The sequence below is a fragment of the Andrographis paniculata genome, unplaced genomic scaffold, assembly GCF_009805555.1.
Source record: "Andrographis paniculata isolate CXL003 unplaced genomic scaffold, ASM980555v1 Contig51END, whole genome shotgun sequence".
NCBI classification, from domain to species: Eukaryota; Viridiplantae; Streptophyta; class Magnoliopsida; order Lamiales; family Acanthaceae; genus Andrographis; species Andrographis paniculata.
The window spans coordinates 3,986,574-4,006,845 of NW_026137586.1; the positions used below are offsets into that span (position 1 = coordinate 3,986,574).

A 20,272-nucleotide genomic window follows, 5' to 3' on the forward strand; every position below is an offset into this window, starting at 1 on the left:
TGTAAACATTATAAATTAAAATAAATATATATAATTCCAAGTCAACCCCGAAACTCGATTTGATTTATATATTTCGGGTTATCACATCAATCTGAAACCTGACTTGATCCGACTTGATTTTTTTTTTTTTTTGTTTCAGGTTCGGGTTGACCTTGTTTTTACAATCCGAAACACCCAAACTCAAACCTAAAAGTTTTTAGGTCGAATGGGTTCGAGTTTTTGGGTTGGATTTAATATTGACACCCCTAATTGCTCGGAAAGATGGTGTGGATGAAGAACAAAAAATCATTTAGTGGATGCTGAGGACGTGTTAGTGAACTCACACACACTAGCAGTGACACGTGTTTTATTATTATTATTATTATTATTATTATTATTATTATTATATTTTTTAAAATAAAATTTGTGTGAAGTTTCCTCCTCTTATTCTCAAACACTTTGTGTGCATTTCTTTGAAGCCACAACATCGGCATAGGACACTGGCCGAAAAGCCTCTGGCGATTCCATCACCCAAAATTCACCTCAATTAGAAAATATCAACAAAAAATACCAAGAAATTCTAATAATCTCCATTACCAGGAGCCCACACCACCACAAAAAGAGAAAATAACAAATTTAAATGAATAATCGGGGAATGGGGTGGGACTAGACTAGAGCGCCATATGAGAAAGGGAACGGGGTCACGGGCGTTGTGGATGGGGAATGGGAAAAAGTGCAGAAGAGCAGAGCACTCAAAGGAAATAGCAAGGTAAAATTATTATGTATGTATATTAAATCAAAATGATTGTTACAGTTTATATAATTGATTCCATCAAATTCCTAACAAATGTTGTGAAACTTGGCAGTGGCAAATATTACAACAAAGAGAAGGCAATAGAACAGGTTCCAGAGAATTCTGAGTGGTAGGGCTAGGTTGATCGGATTATTTATTAATCTAGATTAGCCCATCAAGATATATCCCAATCAATTATATATCCAGTTTTTTCTTTAACCACTCTCCCTCAAAAGGAAATTGGATAAATGAGCCCAAGTTTATCTTGATATGAAATATTTGAAGAGCTGCTAAAGGCAGAGGCTTAGTGAAGATGCCAACTAGTTGCTGGTGGGAAGGGAAAAATGTAGGTGCATTGAGCACAGATTGGAAGTGACCTCGAACAAAATGACAGTCTATATCAATGTGTTTGGTTTTCTCGTGGTGCACCGCATTGTGAACCATATGAATGGTGAATTGATTGTCATAGTAAAGTGGTGTGGGCAAGAACACTTAGATATGAAAATATTGGAGTAGATAGGTGAGCCAAAGTATTTCAGACACAATAGAATCTAAGCACGGTATTCAGCTTCAGTGGAGGATTTAAAGATGGTAGGCTGCTTCTTTATCTTCCAAGAAATAAGACAAAAGCCCAAACATATGCAGTAACCAGTGATAGATTTTTTGGTGTCTAAGCAACATCGTCAATCAGTATCCAAGTAGGCAACCAGATGAAGATCCCCAATAGAAGGAAAATGAAATTTAAAATGCTTAGTACGTTTGAGATATTCGAGAAATCTTTGCATAGCCTTCTATTGTAGGGATTTAAGGGATGCCATGAAATGAGAGAGCTATTGCACAACATAGAAAATGTCCAGCCTTGTCATTGTAAGATAAAGTAAGCGGCCAACAATGCATCTGTAGTTTTCTAAATTTGGTAGATGATCACCCTTAGCATCCTGTAATTTGCATCCAGTAACAAAAGGTGTGGCACAAGGATTGGCATCACGAAGACCTATTTTATCAAGGATGTCTTTAATGAACTTTTTTTTAGACACACTAATTCTAGAAAGTGTGTTTGTGACCTAAATGCCACGGAACAGGTCAGCCTCTCCAAAATTCTTAATAGTGAACTCCTGATGAAAGAATTCATTGACTGCTATGATTTTTAGAAAATCAGTGCCAGTGAGAAGAATGTCATCGACATACACCAGCAAGGCAATAAAATAGTGATCACGAGATAGTATGAATAAACAGTGGTCATATGTAGATTGTTGAAAGCCGTACCCAACAATCTTGGTAGTAAATTGCTTGTACCATTTCCTAGGAGCTTACTTGAGTCCATAGAAGGATTTGTTCAGCTTGCCTACTTTCCCTTGAGGTATGTGACTTCCTTGATGTGGTATCATATAAATTTCTTCTTCAAGGAAGCCATGCAGGAATGCATTGTTCATGTCAAGTTGGTGAACTTTCCAATGCTTGGTGAAAGCTATTGCCAAGAATATCATCACTATCACAACTTTAGAAACTGACGAAAAGAATTATTTATAGTCTTTCCCTGAAATTTGTAAGTATCCTTTGGCAACAAGTTGAGCATTGAATTTTTGCACTCTTCCATCAGCATTTCTCTTAATTCTATACACCCATTTACAAAAGATGGGTTTTTTTTCTTTTGGGCAAGGTATGACCTCTTCAAGTTCCTCCTCTAGCAGCTCTCCAGACAACATCATTGTGAGCCTGCACATAGGATGTTAATTCATGTATATCAATAGTAAATGCATTATGCCAAATACATAAAGATGATGAGTCAGAGTAGGAAAGCAATATGACAAGGGGGCTGACAGTTGTCATCTAAATCGGTTTTCTGGTTTGTCTTTTGGGTCTGGTTGGAATAGATGGGTAAAGGTTGGAGGCTAGATCAAGTGTGACATCTTGTGTTGATTGAGTGGATGTAGGGTCAGATATGGGAGTTTTGATTGTAGAATCAGGGCAAAAGAATGGAGTGGTTGGGTGATGAAAATGGTGTAGTTGGTGGCAGATCTTGGCTGATAGTTGGATTGGGTGTTAGTTGCAGAGTAGGTATGCCTAGTGGGTTATTGAAAGGAGGTTGGTTTAGATATATCATATTAATGTTAGGTGGTGTAGGAACTGCAAAATCAACATAAGATTGGTAAGGAAACTCATTTTCATAGAATACAATGTCTCTAGCCACTTTTTACTTTCTACATCATAGAGCTTAAAATCCTTTTGGCCAACAAGGAAACAAAGAAACAAACATTTGTAGGCTCTTGGGTCAAGTTTGGTTTTAGTAGGTTTATTATTGACAGCATAACATAAGCATCCAAATACTCTTAGATTGGATATATTAGGCTTGGTGAGATAAAGTTTCTCAAAAGGGGTAGACCAACCAAAAATAGAAGATGGTATTCTGTTAATAATATAGGTAGCATGTAGGAGGGCTGGCCCCAAAATCTTGAGGGAAAGTTTGCTTGAAGTATCAAGGCTCTGATTAATTGTAGAAAGTATTTGTATTTTATCTCAGTTATACCATTCTGTTGTGGGTTGTAAGTGCAGGAATGGTGATGCACAATGTCAATTTTTTGATATATCATTTGTAGTGTTTGTTTAGGAATTCAGAACCATTGTCAATCTTGAGTCTTTTGATAATGTAATTGAAATGTGTTTGGACATAGAGGAGAAATGTTTCAATAATTTGAAAAATATTTTGCTTGTTTATTATGAGGTATGTCCAGATAGCTCGTGAGTAGTCATCCACAATAGTTAAGAAATAGTGGTTTTCACTCATAGTGGTTGTTATGTAAGGTCCCTAAAAGTCCATATGCGCTGACCTGTCACACAGTTAATCGAATAATTAACCTATTCCGTTATCATAATTTAATGCAATACAAGGGAACGAGATCGTCTCCACAGGGATTGTGTGATTCACTCTTTCGCGTTCTAATGTAGTAAATAAAAATGGGGAATTTTCTTATATTATCTAATGAAGACAAAATAACAAAACAATTAAATTAACGGAGGACTCGCTATCAAGGGGATGCCTGACTCAATGGGTGATGCAGTTATGGTACTTGTGTTTTATCATTGATTCAATAAAGTTAGTTTTTATTAAAGTATCAATAAATTTGGTTATAGTTATCAATAAGCTCTGACAACCAATTTTTTCTTACAGTGAAGGTAATTAAGGTACGACGGTTAACTATCCTTAATTAAGCTAATAAACCTAGGTGCACCCATAAGAAATATTTTCTAATCACGTTCTAATCTAGAAAATCCCAATTCAAAACAAGTACTACTTAAGAGGAGCAACTAGGTTCGATAGTCTAACCCCCGGGAAGGAACTATTCAACCCGATTGTCACCTATTCAAATGCGAATACAATTACGGATATCCTACCTAAATTGACTTTAGATTATCAGACCAATTTAAATATCAATACCAAATTATCCAATCAATCTAACAATCACAAACATTATTTTCAGGATTAAACAACTATTGATAATCAAAAAGAACTTTTATAAATAAAACTAAAAATCTTCAAAACACAAGAACCAAAATATTATCATCCCTAAACCATAAATGTATATACTCCATAATCAAATAGAAAATAACAAAAAAGGAAAGATAAAGTCATAGTGGGAGGGGAAATCTTCTCTGAGTCTGTCAGTCTCCTACTCCTGTGTATATTTGTTCTGGCCGTCCTCCCTTCTTTTTCCGTGTGACTCCCCTTTTCTCTTTTAATTTTGCCCTATTTTCTAGCAGTTGGACTTTTGGACCTTTAATTAAATTTCCATGTCTAGAGGGTGGAGTTAGTCATGGCCATGACTAACTCTGGGGTGCAAATCTGAATTTTTCTTCATTTTTTCTTCCAATCATGCCAAATTTGTTTTTTCTCTACTGCATGTCACAAATAAACAATACGCACAGAAATTAGGTAGAATCCAATCAAAATCAATCAAATATCGCATATAACATGAACATATAACACATGCAGTTTTTAACTATCATGCACAAGTTCAAAAATACATAGAGCATAAAAGACACTTTTATTGAAGGGCAACCTAGTTTGTTTAGCCTTGTGACAAATGCCGCATGGTTTACATTTAAAAACAATAGACATAGATAAATGCTTACAAGTATCATCAGAAACATGTCCAAACTTTTCATGCCAAAGTAGAGATTCTTCTACTAAGGTGAGGACAGGGGTAAAGTGGTTGGCAGGGGAGACATGTTTGGCTAAAATGTAAAGTTTGGCTCAGGTCCTAAATTTAAAGTGTCATTTGAAAAGCTAAGTTTGCATATAGACTGTTTAAGTAGAGCACTTATTGATAGAAGATTGTATTTAAAGGCATGCATGTAGTATACCTTTTAAATATGATGTGAGAACTTAGCTTAATAGATCTTGCATAAGAAGTAGGGAGAAATGATCCATTTAGAATAAAGATTTTTGGCTTTGAGGTTAAAGGCTCTAAGGTTTCAAACAACTCATCATTTATGCATATATGGCAAGTAACTCCATTTTCAATTAGCCAAGAATTACTATCCAAATATGCTGAGTCAAAATAGGATCCTGAGAACTCAATAATTGAGTTGGTGTTAGCAATTGGTGAATCTAGGGATTTTCTCAGCAGCAGTTTCTTCATTTCAAGTTCACCAAGGCAGTAATATCTAGACAAATCTTGAAGGCCACATCAATTTTTAAACTAACTCAATTTATTTCTAAGGTATGTTGGCAAAGTCGTTTTTTCTTGTCAGCCATTTCTTTTTACCAAAGAGGTATTCCATTTAGCTTGAAGAAAGTCTCCTTAGTGTGTCCTTTCTTTTTGCAATATTCAAAAATGGAATTTTTCTTTTATGTATGTAACATTTTCTTATCAATACACCTTTTACTTTGTGTTCTTTTGTTGTCTTCCAAGAATACATTATTTTCTGCAGCAATATGAATCTCTTTCTGCTTTTAAACTTGGATGATCAAAGGGTAAGGTTTGCTCATACTTGGTAATGGATTCATTATTAGAATTTGTTTCTTAGCAGCTTCGTAACTAGATTAGAAGATCCGTTTTCTTGCCTCTCTAGTATCTTACGACTTGTCTTACAAGTGCACTCCAGTGGTGGATTGACAATAAGTAGCTCCTCCCACAACTCTTGCAATTTGGTGATATAGGTGGTAATGGAGTCATCCCCCTTTTTTTAGAGAGCTAATAGACCTTTTGCATTGATAAATAAGAGAGTCATTTGATTGCCCATATTTTTCTTTTAGGCTCTCCCATAAGGATTTGGCAATTTGGAAGAAAATAAAGGCTCATTGTAGCTCAAGTATGATGGAGTTGAAGATCCATGCTCTGATTAAAGCATTAACCTCAATCCAAGCTTTATATTCTATGGTTCCTACTACAGGTCTTGATTGTTTTCCTGTGAGAAATCCACTCTTGCCTTTGGCAAAAGGACGTTCCACACCCTATGACTCCAGCAAAAATAGTTTGTCCCATTGAGAGGAACAAAAGATAAAGTAAGGTTTAGTTAATCTCCACTCCAATCAGCAGGGCTTTAAACAAGATGGGTGTTTGGTTGACAATGGTTTGAGCAACAATTCGAAAAACTGTTTCAGCAGTAGTCTAAGATGCAGATGTGGCCGATGAGATATGACTATTGGCATCATCCTGAGGACCGATGTCTTTGGATCAACTAAGCTCTGATACTATAAAGAAGAGCAGAGCACTGAAGCAATAGAAAGATAAAATTATATATGTATGTATATTAAATCAAAATGATTGTTACACGGTTTGTATACAATTGATTATAACAAATTCCTAACAAACTCTGTGAAACGTGGCAATGGCAAAGATTACGGCAAAGAGAGGGTGACAAAACGGGTTCCAAACAATCACTACTCTAAAAAACGTGACGCGGATAATTAGGTATGGAATGGCGCGGACATTCTTGGTACCGATTTCCGTAACAAAATTCTTTTATTGGTGCCAAAATCAATGCCTTATTAATTTATATATAAAAAATAATTATTTATTATAGAAAATATTGTGCTATGCGTCTGATTCTTTTTATTTTTTTCATTAAAAAGAAATTAAGGTGTCAACTTCAGTGCCTATTTCTTTTAAATAAAATGATGGCTCCCAAATTGGCGCTTTTATATATCAAATGACACGATTTTTTGCATTGGTTATTAAATAAAAAAAATAAAAATATAACTAGTCGCCAATTTCGGCGCCTAATAATAAAATTAATTTTTTTTCAAAAAATTGAATATTATGTACAATGCATTTAATTTTGTACACTCTCGTGCAAATATAAAGCTATTAAAGCTATTAGTATTGGTGACCATTTGTCTTGATGTTTTTTGTTAAGTATTGCATTCAATTTTTATATACACAAATTTTCATCCAAAATGAATTTAGAGTATTTTTTTATTAAAATAAATTGTAATGCAGCAAAAGATAATATGAAAAATATACTGTGTTAATTGATAAAATTACTTATTGAGAATAAAATATAGATAACAAAATTTATAAATAAGGCCTGGCTTCTCGCGCCTTCTGCTTAAATTTTTATTTTATTAATTAAAATAACGGATGAGTCACCGTCATTCGTACCTTTTGTTTTTTTAAAAAAAATTAAAATAACGGATGAGTCACCGTCATTCGTACCTTTTGTTTTTTTAAAAAATTAAAATAATGGATGAGTCACTATTATTTGCGGCTATCGCTCCAAAATTAAATTTTATTAACAGTAGTAATTTCTCTTTCTTCTACCCTATTAACAATAGTAATTTCTCCTTCGTCGTCGGAAATAAATCTTCCGGAATAGTCTCTCGGAGCTGTAGAGTAAGTGTTGAATTAAGAACACGTTTCTTTCTCCCTTCATTCATGTCTCCAAGCTCTGATTTGGTTTAGTCGACGAAACTTTTATCAAATTGCAATTCGTTATCTCTACATATAACTCTATAAGGTTTTATGTAGCATTCAATTGTTAGGTACGTTTCTCTATAGGTTTGTTATGCCATTTTTACTAGTAATTTTGCACTTCATAGCGAAGTTCTAATGAATCGGAGATTCTCATCAGCATTGAATAGAAGGTGGGAGTCATGTCCACACTTATGGAAGCTTGTTTCGTGATTTTATCATTTTCAAATCATTATTCCTTTGCTCGGATAATTTATCCTTGGGAACAACCTGAAGATTATTTCCATTACTGATGATGAATTTCTGAGTAGCTTTTAGCTCTGAATAATGTTGTGAATCTAGAGGATCTGTTTGATGGTACTATATAACAATCGAAATTCTCCATCTGTTTGACTATGTGTGAAGCAAAATGAAGATATTTAGAAATACAACATTGTTGTAGCAAGTGAAGAATTTTTTTTTTTTTTTTATCATTCATTTTGATTAATGTGTTGCAAAGTAGCATAGTCGAGCTAATAGACGTACCTTTGATTGAAAACTGTCTAGTTGGATTCAACAACTCCGTCGTTGCGTATGGATAGGTATGGTCATCTCTGTCTGCTTATGGATTTATTGCAGTGCATTTGATGGCAAGATCACACACAAACATATATATATATATTAACTTTCATATGTGAGCTTATTTTGAACTTTTTTTCAGACTCGGAGTGGCGAGCATACACAATCTGGGGTGCATCAAATGTATTGCTGGAGGAAGATCAACAAGGCATAGCTCCCCGTGTCTTTTACAAGCTCTTTGACCCGATTAACAAGGTGAGGTCAAGCATTTTCAGGAACATTACCTATATAACATTTTCATACTATTAAGCTTTCTTTAACAATAAAGTTTTATATTTTACCATTCAGGAACAAAAAGCATTTGACAAACAATTAGTGTACACATGTCGCTGCTCTTTCCTCGTGGTCCTTTTATGATCACCTAAAAATGTTCTGTCAATGGCTATTCTGATGTTATCCTTACTGAATATTTTGAGCATCATACTTAGATGTACAATGAACAAATCACAGATTTGTTGGATCCTAGCCAAAGAAAGAGGTCTCTAGGTAAATCAATCTACATGTGTTCCTATAATTTTTTGAACTTCTTATTTGATTCTATTACATAAATAATTTTACTTCTGATGTATTCTTGTTCCAGATTAGGGAAGATGTTAAAGCAGGTGTTTATGCTGAACATTTAAGGGAGGAGTGTGCATCATCTATGGATGATGTGTCCTTTCAGAATTGATTAATACAATCATGACATGGTGATGATCATGCATAGTTGCATCTTATTAGAATGAGATTCATAGAACCAGTTTCATGAATTCTAGTTGTTAAATAATATCTTATTTTATTTGTGTTTCAATTTTTATTTTACTTTTATTTTTATCTTCCAGTTGTAACAAGGATCATTTGGTTTTATTCCTTGTTTGCAAAAGATAATTTTATTTTATTTTTTGGCCGCGGATTTCAGCGCCAACATATATTTAATTTATTTTTATTTTACTTAGTGGTGTTGATATCAGCGCCAATATATATTTGTTATTTTTTTTTTTGTGTTGGCGCATCCTTTAATGTCAAAATTATTATTATTTATTTTTTTGGCACCCAAGTTTTTTTTTTTTTTTAAATCTTTTTCGGTATAGATCATGGCACTACCTTCGGCACCTCAACTTTCTTCTCTCTCTCTCTCTTTTTTTTTTTTTTGTTTTCTTATTTATGGCTCCAATAGCGGCGCCAAGAATTTTTATTTTTGGCCTGGATGTCCGCTACTAAGAACATTGGAACCGAGATTTTGTACTGGACAGAAACTGCGACACATGCCGCGCCAAATTGACATAATAACTGCGGTTTTGGTACCATTTCTTCCGTGCCAAATCAATCTTTTTCTAGTGTTATGAAATGTTAAGATAGTGGATCAAATTATTTCTTAATTTGGATTAGCCCATCAAGATGAAGCTCAATCAGTTATATATCCAGCCTTTTCTTCTATCACAAAGTTACCTAGAAGACGCCGGAGATAACCACGGACGAAAAACCGAAGACAAACTCAACGAGGTACAAAATCGCTAACCCGTTGATTCGACAAACAGGACCAAAACCCAGATAAAAAAAAAATGGAGACACACACAGCTTGAGCACAAGAGGAAGAAACTTCATACAAATTTTATTTTAGCAAATATAATAGTAATAGTAATAATAAATAAAATAAAAAGCAAAATGCATGTCGCTATCACTGTATGTGTGTTTACTAGACACGCACCCAATGTCCACTAAACCCCCCCCCCAAAAAAAAATGGAGCTAGTTTCCTAATTCATGTTGGTATTCCATTTCAACATCAACACAAACAATTTTTCTTTAGGTTTTTGTCTTGGGTTGGTTAATGTTGTTTGCTCAAATTTTATTTCAACAATGAATTTTCCATTTAGATAAAGACTTTTATGATAAAAAATTATATATATATATATATAAATTAATAATATTAATATCTTCATTTTTATTTTCTTTTAAATTTAACAAGTTTAAATATTTTATAAATAAAATAATTTTCATTTACAAAGTAATAATAATTTTAATTACTTTAAATTTATAAAAAATTCATAACTTACTAAAAGAAAATATATTAAAATAAATACTCCCTCCGCCGCTTCTAAATGTCATATTTACCTTTTGCGTCATTATATTTAACATTAAAAATATTCTTATGTTTATATATAATCCTTTGTACAAATGTCCAATTGTCCTTCTATTAGTATTATAAAATACTAATAGAAGTATTTTTGTAATTATTTATTAATTTTTTAGTATGTTTTGATATAATAATTAATATTTAAAGATCAACACACAAAAAGTAAATGATACCCTTAGAATCGGACGGAGATAATAATAAATAAATATTTTCTCCACCCAGTATACAATGTTCATTTTCTTATTTCGCTTCGTCTCACATAATTTGTCATTTTAAAAAAAATATGATTATACACTTTAATCACATTTTAATTTTTATAATTTATAATTTTTTAGTCTTAATTAAACTATTTAGTTATCTTAATCTTAATTTATAATTATTTTTACTAATACAATTTTTTAATTACTTACTAATTATATTTTTTACTTAAATTCTCATATCTAGAATAATGTGGACAATTTAGCCGCGACGGATAGAGTATATATTAATATACTCCCTCCGATTCATTTCAATTGTCTTTGTTTTGTTTTTTGTCTGTTCCACTTCAATTGACACGATACTACTTTTAGTAATGTTTACTAAATCTAAACATATTTAACAAATATAAATCAGCTTAATTAACTTTATAATACTAACATCACACATATGTAGAACCCACTCAAAACCCTTTTATTTTTTCACTCTCCTAGATAAACAAATATTCTTTCCGTCCGCCTTTAAGATTCACATTTACCTCTTATTTCATTGTACTCGACATTAAAAATATATTTATATTTCTATAATTTTTTTATACAAATGTCCTTCTATTATTATGATAAGAAACTAATGTAAGTATTTTTGCAATTTTTTTAATTTATACTATATTTTGATATAATAATTAATATTTAAATATTAACAAGCAAAAAATAAATGGGATCCTAAGAGCCGGACGGAGGTAGTATATTTTATTTTTTATTTCAATTTAGTAATAAAAATATAATTATTATTAATTTAATTTAAATAAAATAAAAATTCTCTTAATGAGCCGAACCGAGTCGAACACGATCAAAAAAATTGCTAAACGAGCTAAAGTCAAACAAAATATTATGTTATATCTCTTAAAAAATGAACACAAACCGCAACCGCACTCGAATTCTTAACGATTCGAACTCAAATATGACAAGTTCGTCTTATTTATGGCTCTAATATTAATTTAGATTTAAAATGCTAAAATTACAAACCCATTCTTGTGAGTTATTTTTTAAATCAATATAATTTTATTTTTTTTGTTAGATTTGTATTAGTAAATTTTTTGTATAAATGTTTACATATATAATAAATAAGCTATTAGCATAGATTATTTTTTTCTTTTATTTTAATTATTAGTTGATTAAATTGTAGATAATTATATATTGTATTTAATTATCTCAATTTAACTATTAATATATTTATTAAATCTCAGTTTCAAATTTATTTTTACTTTTTTTAGGGTGTGTTTGTTGAAGAATTTTATAGGATTTCTATATCAAAATTTTATTTTTTATTTTTTATAGGGTAAATTATATAACACGTCATTGTATTTTTTGTAAAAATATACAAATCATCATGTGTTTTATTTATTACGTGACACCCCTTTGTCTTAATGTAAAATTTGTACTAAACTCTCTCCTTGTCCAAAACTAATATTTGGTTCTAAATAGAGACTTAAATTATGAAAATTTTATACAAATAAAAAACGCAAAATATCTTAAATAATTTTTTTGAATAAAATAAATAAATAAATAATTGATCAATCATTTATTTTTATAGTTTTTATGAAAATCAGATAACAATTTGTCTCTAAAATTTTAAAACGAAGAATTAATCAATTAATTAATTATTTATTTATTGTATTCAAAAAAATTATTTAAGATATTTTGCGGTTTTTATTTTATAAAACTTGCCTAATTTAAGTCTTTATTTATAATCAAATATTAGTTTTGAACAAACGGGGTGTTTCGTACAAACTTTACATTAACACAAGGGAGATTCAAGTAATAAATAAAACAAATGATGTTTTGTGCATTTTTACAACACAACGATGTGTTATAATTTACTATTTTTTATATTATATTAAAAATTAATTTTACATTTAAAATATCATATCAATTTTTATTTATATCACATTGTACTATTATTCAAATTTAAAATTTTTACTATTCAAATCCCAACTACAAATCCGAACCCTCAAACAAAGACACCCTTCCATTAAATTTATTCTATTATTAATTTTGAAAAAATCAACAAATATAATACGCCCTCCGTCCCACCAGAATTGAACCATTTGATTAGAGACACAATATTTAAGGTGAGGATATTTAATTAGTTAATAATAATTATGTATTATTATATTATTTATTTGTATAATTAATAATATTTATAATTTTAAAATAAATTTAATATATATGATTAAAAAAATTTAAACATATGTTTAAATATTTAAAAATTATCTATAATTATTAAAAAATATATGTAATATTAATATATTTAGTAGAGAATAAAATCTTCTATATTATAAGTAAATAAAAAAATATTTTTGTTTATTTATAATTAATATAAATCAATTTTATAAAAGAAGTGTAGTTTTAAATATAGATAAAAATATTTATTTTTTAGGAGAGAGGTAGAAATAAAGGGGTTTTGAGTGGTCCTAAGTCATTTATGATGTTGTATGTTAGTAATTAATTAAGTTGATTTATATTTATTAAATATGTTTTGGTTTAATAATTTTTACTAAAAATAGAAATGTATCAATTGTTACATTACAAACAAAAATGGAAATAGTATCGATTGTGATGGGACGGAGGAGTATTTAACTATTATATTTCATTCAATAATTATTTACAATCATTTTGTTCTCCCAACACTATTTTTCAATTGCGATTCCCAAAAATAATACTAATAAAAAATACAAAATATTTTATAAAAAAATAAATAATCAAAATACTCATTATAAAAAGTTAAAAAATCATTAAAAAAAGTAAAAAAGTCGAATATTCAACCTAAAATAATATATTTTATATTTTTTACACAATTTTCCATACCATACACAAAAAATCATTTCATCTTAAAACGTTGCGTGAACAGAGTTAATGTATATCACTATATTTATTACATTATTTTTATTTATTTTAATTTATAATTAAAATTTTAAGATTATGTTTAACTACTATTTTTTTTAATTTTTGTATCAGACCAAATTGAACTACTTTTTAATGGAAGAAGTATTTTTATTTTTTTTTTATATAAAAGTTTTCATTTTTTAATACTTTAAAGTGGTATGGGACCAAATTGAACTACTTTTTTCTGCAAGGAGTATTTTTTTTTTTTTTTTTTTTTTTTTGTAGAAGTTTTCATTATTTAATACTTTAAAGGTGAGCACTTTTGATGCTTTGATTTATTTGTCTTTTAAACACTAGATTCATTATATAAAATAAATTATTTCTCATATTCTTTTATTTGTTTATTTATGTATGAATTATATTTGCTATTAGTTGTTTAAATTTAAGAAGTTATAATAGTTTTTAATTTATATAACTATGAAAATAAAAATAAAAAATAAATTATATTTTTATATTATTGTATTTGTTTTCTTGTAGAATTTTTAATATTAAAAATAAATGTAATTATAAATTATAAATATATTTCTAAATTGAATTTGTATCATGAGTTTTTGCACTTATTTATTAGTTTATTATTTAAATTAATTAATTTTCTAAGTTGTTGTCACTGTAAATTTGAACTTATGTAGATGCACGGATATACTTACGGGTGTGTTTGTTTGAAGGATTTTGGTGGATTTCCACTATTCATCCAATTTTTTCCCCTCAAAAACATCAAATCAAACACCTATTTTTCATTTTTTATATTATACTAAAAATCAATTTTACATTCAAAACATCACATCAAACCCTATTTATATCACATCATACAACTATTCAAATTCAAAATTTTTACTATTCAAATTCCAACTCAAAATCCAAACCCTCAAACAAACACACCCTACATTTATATGGTGAGTTCTTATACTACATTGATATACTTCTAATATTTTTACTATTAGGTGCGTGTTTTTTTAGTTTGAATTTTGATTTGGAATTTGAATTGTAAAAATTTTGAATTTGAATAGTTGTATAATGTGATGTATAAGTATTGATGTAATATTTTAAATATAAAATTAATTTTTGATATAATATAAAAAGTTAAAATAAATGTTTAATTTAATAATTTTAGGGGAAATTTTTTTAATTATTAATAAAAAAATTGTAAAATTTTTTGTAAATATAATGAACACACCCTTATTATTATTATTATTATTATTATTATTAAAGCAAAAATAATTTTTGGTCTAATTCAATATCATAATTATTAATTTTAGTTTCATTGGGCTTTTTTTTTTTTTTTTTTTATCAATTTTGGTCACACTCAAATAATAATTTATCAATTTTAATCCCAAAATGGTTGACTGGGACTGAACACGGCCGTGTTGGCTTGAATACGGTCGTGTTAGGTGATTCAGAAGGGTGACTGGATGCCCCAAACAGCAAACATGGCCGTTTTGATTACCTTATTGAAATGTCCATGTTCACGACCATATTTTAAACACGGCCATGTTTCTGCCCGTGTTCCACAGCCATATTCTTGCCCATCTTAATGACCTCGTTCTCAATACAACCATGTTCAATACTACGTTCATAACACTGTTCTTAACACAGCCATGTTCTAGGTCATATTCACGATCACGACCATGTTTTCAATTTAGTTATAGGTCATATTTATTATTATATTCACTTCTTTATTAAAATTATTGATATATATTTACAATTTAACAAAAATATTTTTTACAATTATTTCATAATATAAAAATAATCACCTTTTAATATTTTGAAAAATTATGAAAAAATCATAAAAAAAAATAATATATTAATATATATTTTTAATAATCATAATTATATATATTTTTCAAAGTTTATAGTAAAAATTAAAAAAAAAATTAATTTATAAATATAAAATAATTATATCAAAATATTATTTTAAAAATATATAATCATGATTATTAAAAATATATATTAATATATTATTATTTTTATAAATTTTTTCAACTATTTTTTAAAATATTAAAAATTGATTATTTTTATATTATACAATAATTGTAAAAATATTTTTATTGAATTATAAATATGTATAAAATATAATTTTAACAAAGATATGAAAATAATAATAAATTTAATATACAATATGATTATATTGAAAATATGGTCGTGAACATAGCTGCGTTCAGAACATGGTTATGAACATGGTCTAGAACATGGCTATATTGAGAATAGGGTCACGAAGATGGGCAGAAACGTGGATGTGTTCAGAACACGGGCGTCCAGACACCTTTCTGAGTCATCCAATACGGCCGTGTTTAGTCCCAGTTAACCATTTTTAGAACTAAAATTGATAAATTTTCATTTGAGTGAGACTGAAATTGATTAAAAAAAAAAAAGGACCAAAATTGATAATTATGATATAGAATGATACAAAAAATGATATATTTGTTCTTATTACTATTATTGAAATAGAACCCTATATTACACATTGCTTGCTCTTAAAATTCATCAACAAACACAAACAACGCAACTTCTTCATTTTCATGCCAAGAATACTACAAAATCATTATCACTTTGAATCCCATTCCTCCTCAATCCCAATGCTTGCGTAATCATCCTCTACCTCCTCAAAAAACTAAAGGAAGGAAATATCCTACAGACACAGCCAAGCTAAGTATCCAAAACAACAATGGTGGATCTAATTACTAATTAATTATTTGGTCACTAATTCTTTTTCTTGGTCACGTCACGTCTTTCCTTCAGCAACTTCAGACCAAAACACCTTCTCAACATTAATTAGGACAGTAGCTTGAGGATTGGTCCCTGGAGAGATGGTAAATGTGGATCTATCGACGATCACTCTCAATTTGTTGATTCCAATGACTTTCAGGCCGCGATCTACGACCAAACAGCCGCCATGGTAGTGCCATATGATTGTGTTCACCGTGTGCCGGTAGAAATCGCTCATATGTGGATCTTCGATGTTGAATTTTTTAGTCCAATTGGATCAAACCCAGTTTATATACACAATGTAACCACTGCCCGACCGGCAGGTTGGATCTGCTTCTGTTTTAGGAGGAGCGTCAGCCGGATGATCTAGGGCTTTGATCTGAACCGTTCATCCAATCTTAACCTATCTATATATATGGAGAGAGAGTGAGCGCCGTTGTCATAATTCGTAATCTCTCTATATCGCTCTCTATCTAGCATGTCTATCCTCTCTCTCGACTCTACTGTTCCAATGATTACTGTTCTGGCAGTCCGCAGCGGTGCTTTCCTCCTTTGGGTGGAGTTTCTTAGCACAATCTCTTCCCCTGTTTTGTTCATTAGAGCTGCAAGAGACTCTTTTCAACATTGTAGACACTTTTCTATTATGTTGTGCCTTGTTTTTCTTGTAAGGGTGATAGTTTGGTTTGTGTCGTGGTTTTTGGCTGGATTTGTGTGTTCGTCACATAGTTGGTTGTTTATTGTGTGAGTTTGTATTTTCGAGTTGGTTTGGGGCTGAGCTTAAAATCTAAACTAGTTCAATATTTAAAGCATTTTCGTAATAAAATCTCGTTCTATTTCTTTCTTTTAAATAACTACTAGTATCAGAGCTTTTGGTGTACTTTTATTTTCGGAATAGGGTTTTTATTTCATGTTTTGTTAAGTTTTGGTTGTAAATCGCGTAGATTTATAAAGAATCTAGTTAGATCGGACTATTTTTAAGTGTTTCAGTTCTTTTCCTTTTAAATATGCTCTAAATCGGCCAAGATCTTATTCAATCTGTGCTTTTTAGCCTCGGTCGAGTGCGACTTGTGTTGTTTTTGGTTAGTTTGTTACAAAACCGTTTCTATTTTGATAAACGAATTTTGTTTTCAAACTCTCTTTGATAAAAAAGTATAAATCGGGCTAATTGCCTCTATTTTGGTATAGATCTTTTAAAATAAATTTGGAACTATTTTTAGGAGTCAAAATCTAAAAGGATTTTCAAAATCTTAAAAGTTTTGTAAAAATCTTTTAATATTCAAACATTCCTCGTTTGAAATGTTGTATATTCTTTAAGCCTTTCTTTGTTCTTGAGTTCTTTTATGTCGGATCTGTGAATATATATATCACCATTGTCCTTATTTCGGTGATTTTAACTTTTTGTTAGAAAATAAACATAATTTTTTGTTTATGTTTTGATATAATTTTTTGGCTAACCCTTATTTTCTAAAAGATAGTAGGTTTGTTTGTGTGTTCTCCTACTGTTCTGTAGGAATATATTCTTTGTTGCTGTGCTACGAGGGTAAATCCTAAAGTTACTCTCTTTACTGCTTTTGTGATTGAGTTAATTACTGCATTTTATTTTTGCACCCAAACAAGTGTAAAGGCTATTGTAAAACCAATGTTACTAAACTCTGATCTTCACTTCCATGAGTGATTCTCAAGTTCCTTCGGTTGAATAGTCATGAATGTATGTTGTAATAGTTAGGTGATATACTGTTGTATTTTTCTTTTGCTTGTTGTGATAATCTATTCTTGTGTTGCATTTATTTGTTTCGTGTGCATTGTCTGCCATATTGTTTCTGTGTTTTGTGAAATATTAAACTAAAATAATTTTTTCAAATTAAAAATAGAATATTATTTTTGAAAACTAAAATCAGTTTTTCAAAAAAATAATAAAATGGCTAGTCAATATATTTATAATATTCAGTCTTTTGATGGAAAAATGAATTTTGCAATTTGAAAACAAAAAATAAAAAGTATTTTGGTTACCCAAAGATTAATTAGAACAATTGAGTCTGATCATGCAATTCAAGTTCCTCGTGAGAGGAAGAATGAGTTAGATGAAATGACTGCCTCTATTATAATATTAAATTTGGCAGACCATGTAATTAGAAAAATGGGCAAACAACACACTACTTTGGCATTATGTAATTAGTTAGATAAACAATACACTCACACATCCCTTTCCTAGTAAGTTGTATTTGTTAGAAAAAAATTTCAGTTTTAAAAACTTGATTTGTCAAAATATATAGATGAAAATTTGGATAATTTTTCTAAACTAATACAAGATATAAAACTTACTTGTGATAAAAATAGTGATGATTAGAGTGCTATAGTTTTAGTAAATGTCATATCTAATGTGACATAAGATGTAGTTATTAATAGATTAATATGCTAGAGGGGAGTAAACTTTTAGATCAAATAAGAAAAATAATATGGGCGTAATAATGTGACATTAGATGTAGTTATTAACGAATTAGTATGCTAGAAGTGGGTGTCTTTTTAGATCAAATAAGAAAAATAATTCTGGTCATAATAATAACCAGAATAATAATAATAATAATACTAATAATAATAATAATAAATCTAAACGTAGATGTAATAATATATCTAAAACCCCTAATAAAGGTGGTAAAAGGTGTTATAATTGTGGTAACCCTAACCATTTTATTTGTGATTGTCCTAAGAAGAAAAATAATAATAAGAAAAATAATGATAGTAATAGTAGTCCACAACATGTAAATGAGTTAGCCAATATGATATTGCTTGATCAAAATTGTGGTGATGTGTTTAATATAACCTCCGACTGTTTGAATGTGAACAATGTATGTGTGAATGAGTGGCTTATTGTACTTATCATATAACTCCTTTAAAATCGATTTTTTGTAAACACAAAACCTTAGAAAATTGCATTGTTTCCACGACTGATAATAGTGTTTCTAATGCGCTTGGAATTGATATTGTAATTTAAAATTTAACATTGGTTTTGTATTAAAATTAAATAATGTGAGGCATGTTCCTGGTTTATTAAATAATTTTTTGTCATGTGCTGCCTTAGCTGATTTAGGCTTAGAGAAGAAATGGGGAATTGATTGCATGAAAATTATTAAAGGTTCTTTAGTAGTGTTTAAAGTTGTAATTCATAAAAACTTATATGTTATTTGTGTTGAACCAATTAATATGCCTGTGAACACAATAAATTCTGTTAGTGAGAATAGTGATTTGTGGCATAAAAGATTAGGACACTTAAACAATAAAAGGCTTAGAAATTTACATACAAATAGATTGTTTGGAAATGTGATAACTCCAAATAGGAGCATATTCTTAGCTTGAAAAAACTGTGTATTACTCGAATTTCTGTATAAAAACCATCACAATCAATCATCAATGGCATACATTATTGATATCTATCATGATCCAGAAGTCATTGTTGAGATTGTTAACGATTTTTGCCCATTTTAAGCGGTAGTCTGGTGCCAGAAAAGCTAAGGTAGACGCCACAAGCGATAGAAACTTTCGCTCGCAAGCGCCCAGAACACACCCTGAAAATACTAAGGCATAAGAGGCAAGCGGCAGCCTTCACCGCCCGCAAGCGACAGCCTCTCCCGCTTGCAACCGACAACCCAGACACCCACCGCTGCAGGTTATCACCAGATTCCAACTACAGCGGTACAACCATTCCATTTCCAGCCAGCACAAGCGAGCCTAGCTGCGCTGATGCCCTCCAGCTCTCCAGCAAGCGAGGAAGATCTGTGCCCTTAACCTTCAATGCAAGCGAAGCGGGCACCCTGGGAGTTATGGTCAGCAACTGCTTCAACAGAATAATTACCAGCAACCGCCTAACTGCCCAGCGGTTGGAACCACCCAGCAACTGCTTGCAACCGTCCCTTTTGCACCTACTATAAATAGGGCCATATATCTTTATGTAAAATGATCGAATTTTTGGTGATTTCTGCATACTTTAGCATTCGTCGTCTTCTTGTTTCAGAG

The 20,272-nt window shown here is 30.1% G+C and overlaps 1 protein-coding gene across 6 annotated transcripts; it reads left to right on the forward strand.

The window, feature by feature from the left end:
• Window positions 1-470: 470 nt before the first annotated feature.
• LOC127253574 (uncharacterized) lies at window positions 471-9,117 on the forward strand. Of its 6 annotated transcripts, none has more exons than XR_007839265.1 (7): window positions 471-748; window positions 846-6,517; window positions 6,614-6,687; window positions 8,233-8,267; window positions 8,387-8,499; window positions 8,593-8,790; window positions 8,885-9,117. XR_007839265.1 is itself a non-coding variant. In XM_051278225.1 (6 exons), the coding sequence occupies exons 1-5, from the start codon at window positions 663-665 to the stop codon at window positions 8,659-8,661; spliced, it is 360 nt and encodes a 119-aa protein (XP_051134182.1). In that variant the 5' UTR covers window positions 471-662; the 3' UTR covers window positions 8,662-8,790; window positions 8,885-9,117. The 6 variants fall into 6 exon arrangements, 1 of the variants encoding a protein (XP_051134182.1); XR_007839267.1 differs by having other exon boundaries at window positions 846-902; XR_007839264.1 differs by having other exon boundaries at window positions 846-6,687.
• Window positions 9,118-20,272: the final 11,155 nt, after the last annotated feature.

Excerpts from the sequence above, each read along its gene's own strand:
- LOC127253574 (XM_051278225.1), top strand. The coding sequence starts at position 663 with ATGAGAAAGGGAACGGGGTCACGGGCGTTGTGGATGGGGAATGGGAAA. Across the intron at positions 8,268-8,386 it reads CCGTCGTTGCGTATGGATAG|ACTCGGAGTGGCGAGCATAC; the intron begins GTATGGTCATCT and ends ACTTTTTTTCAG. Across the intron at positions 8,500-8,592 it reads TCTTTGACCCGATTAACAAG|GAACAAAAAGCATTTGACAA; the intron begins GTGAGGTCAAGC and ends TTTACCATTCAG.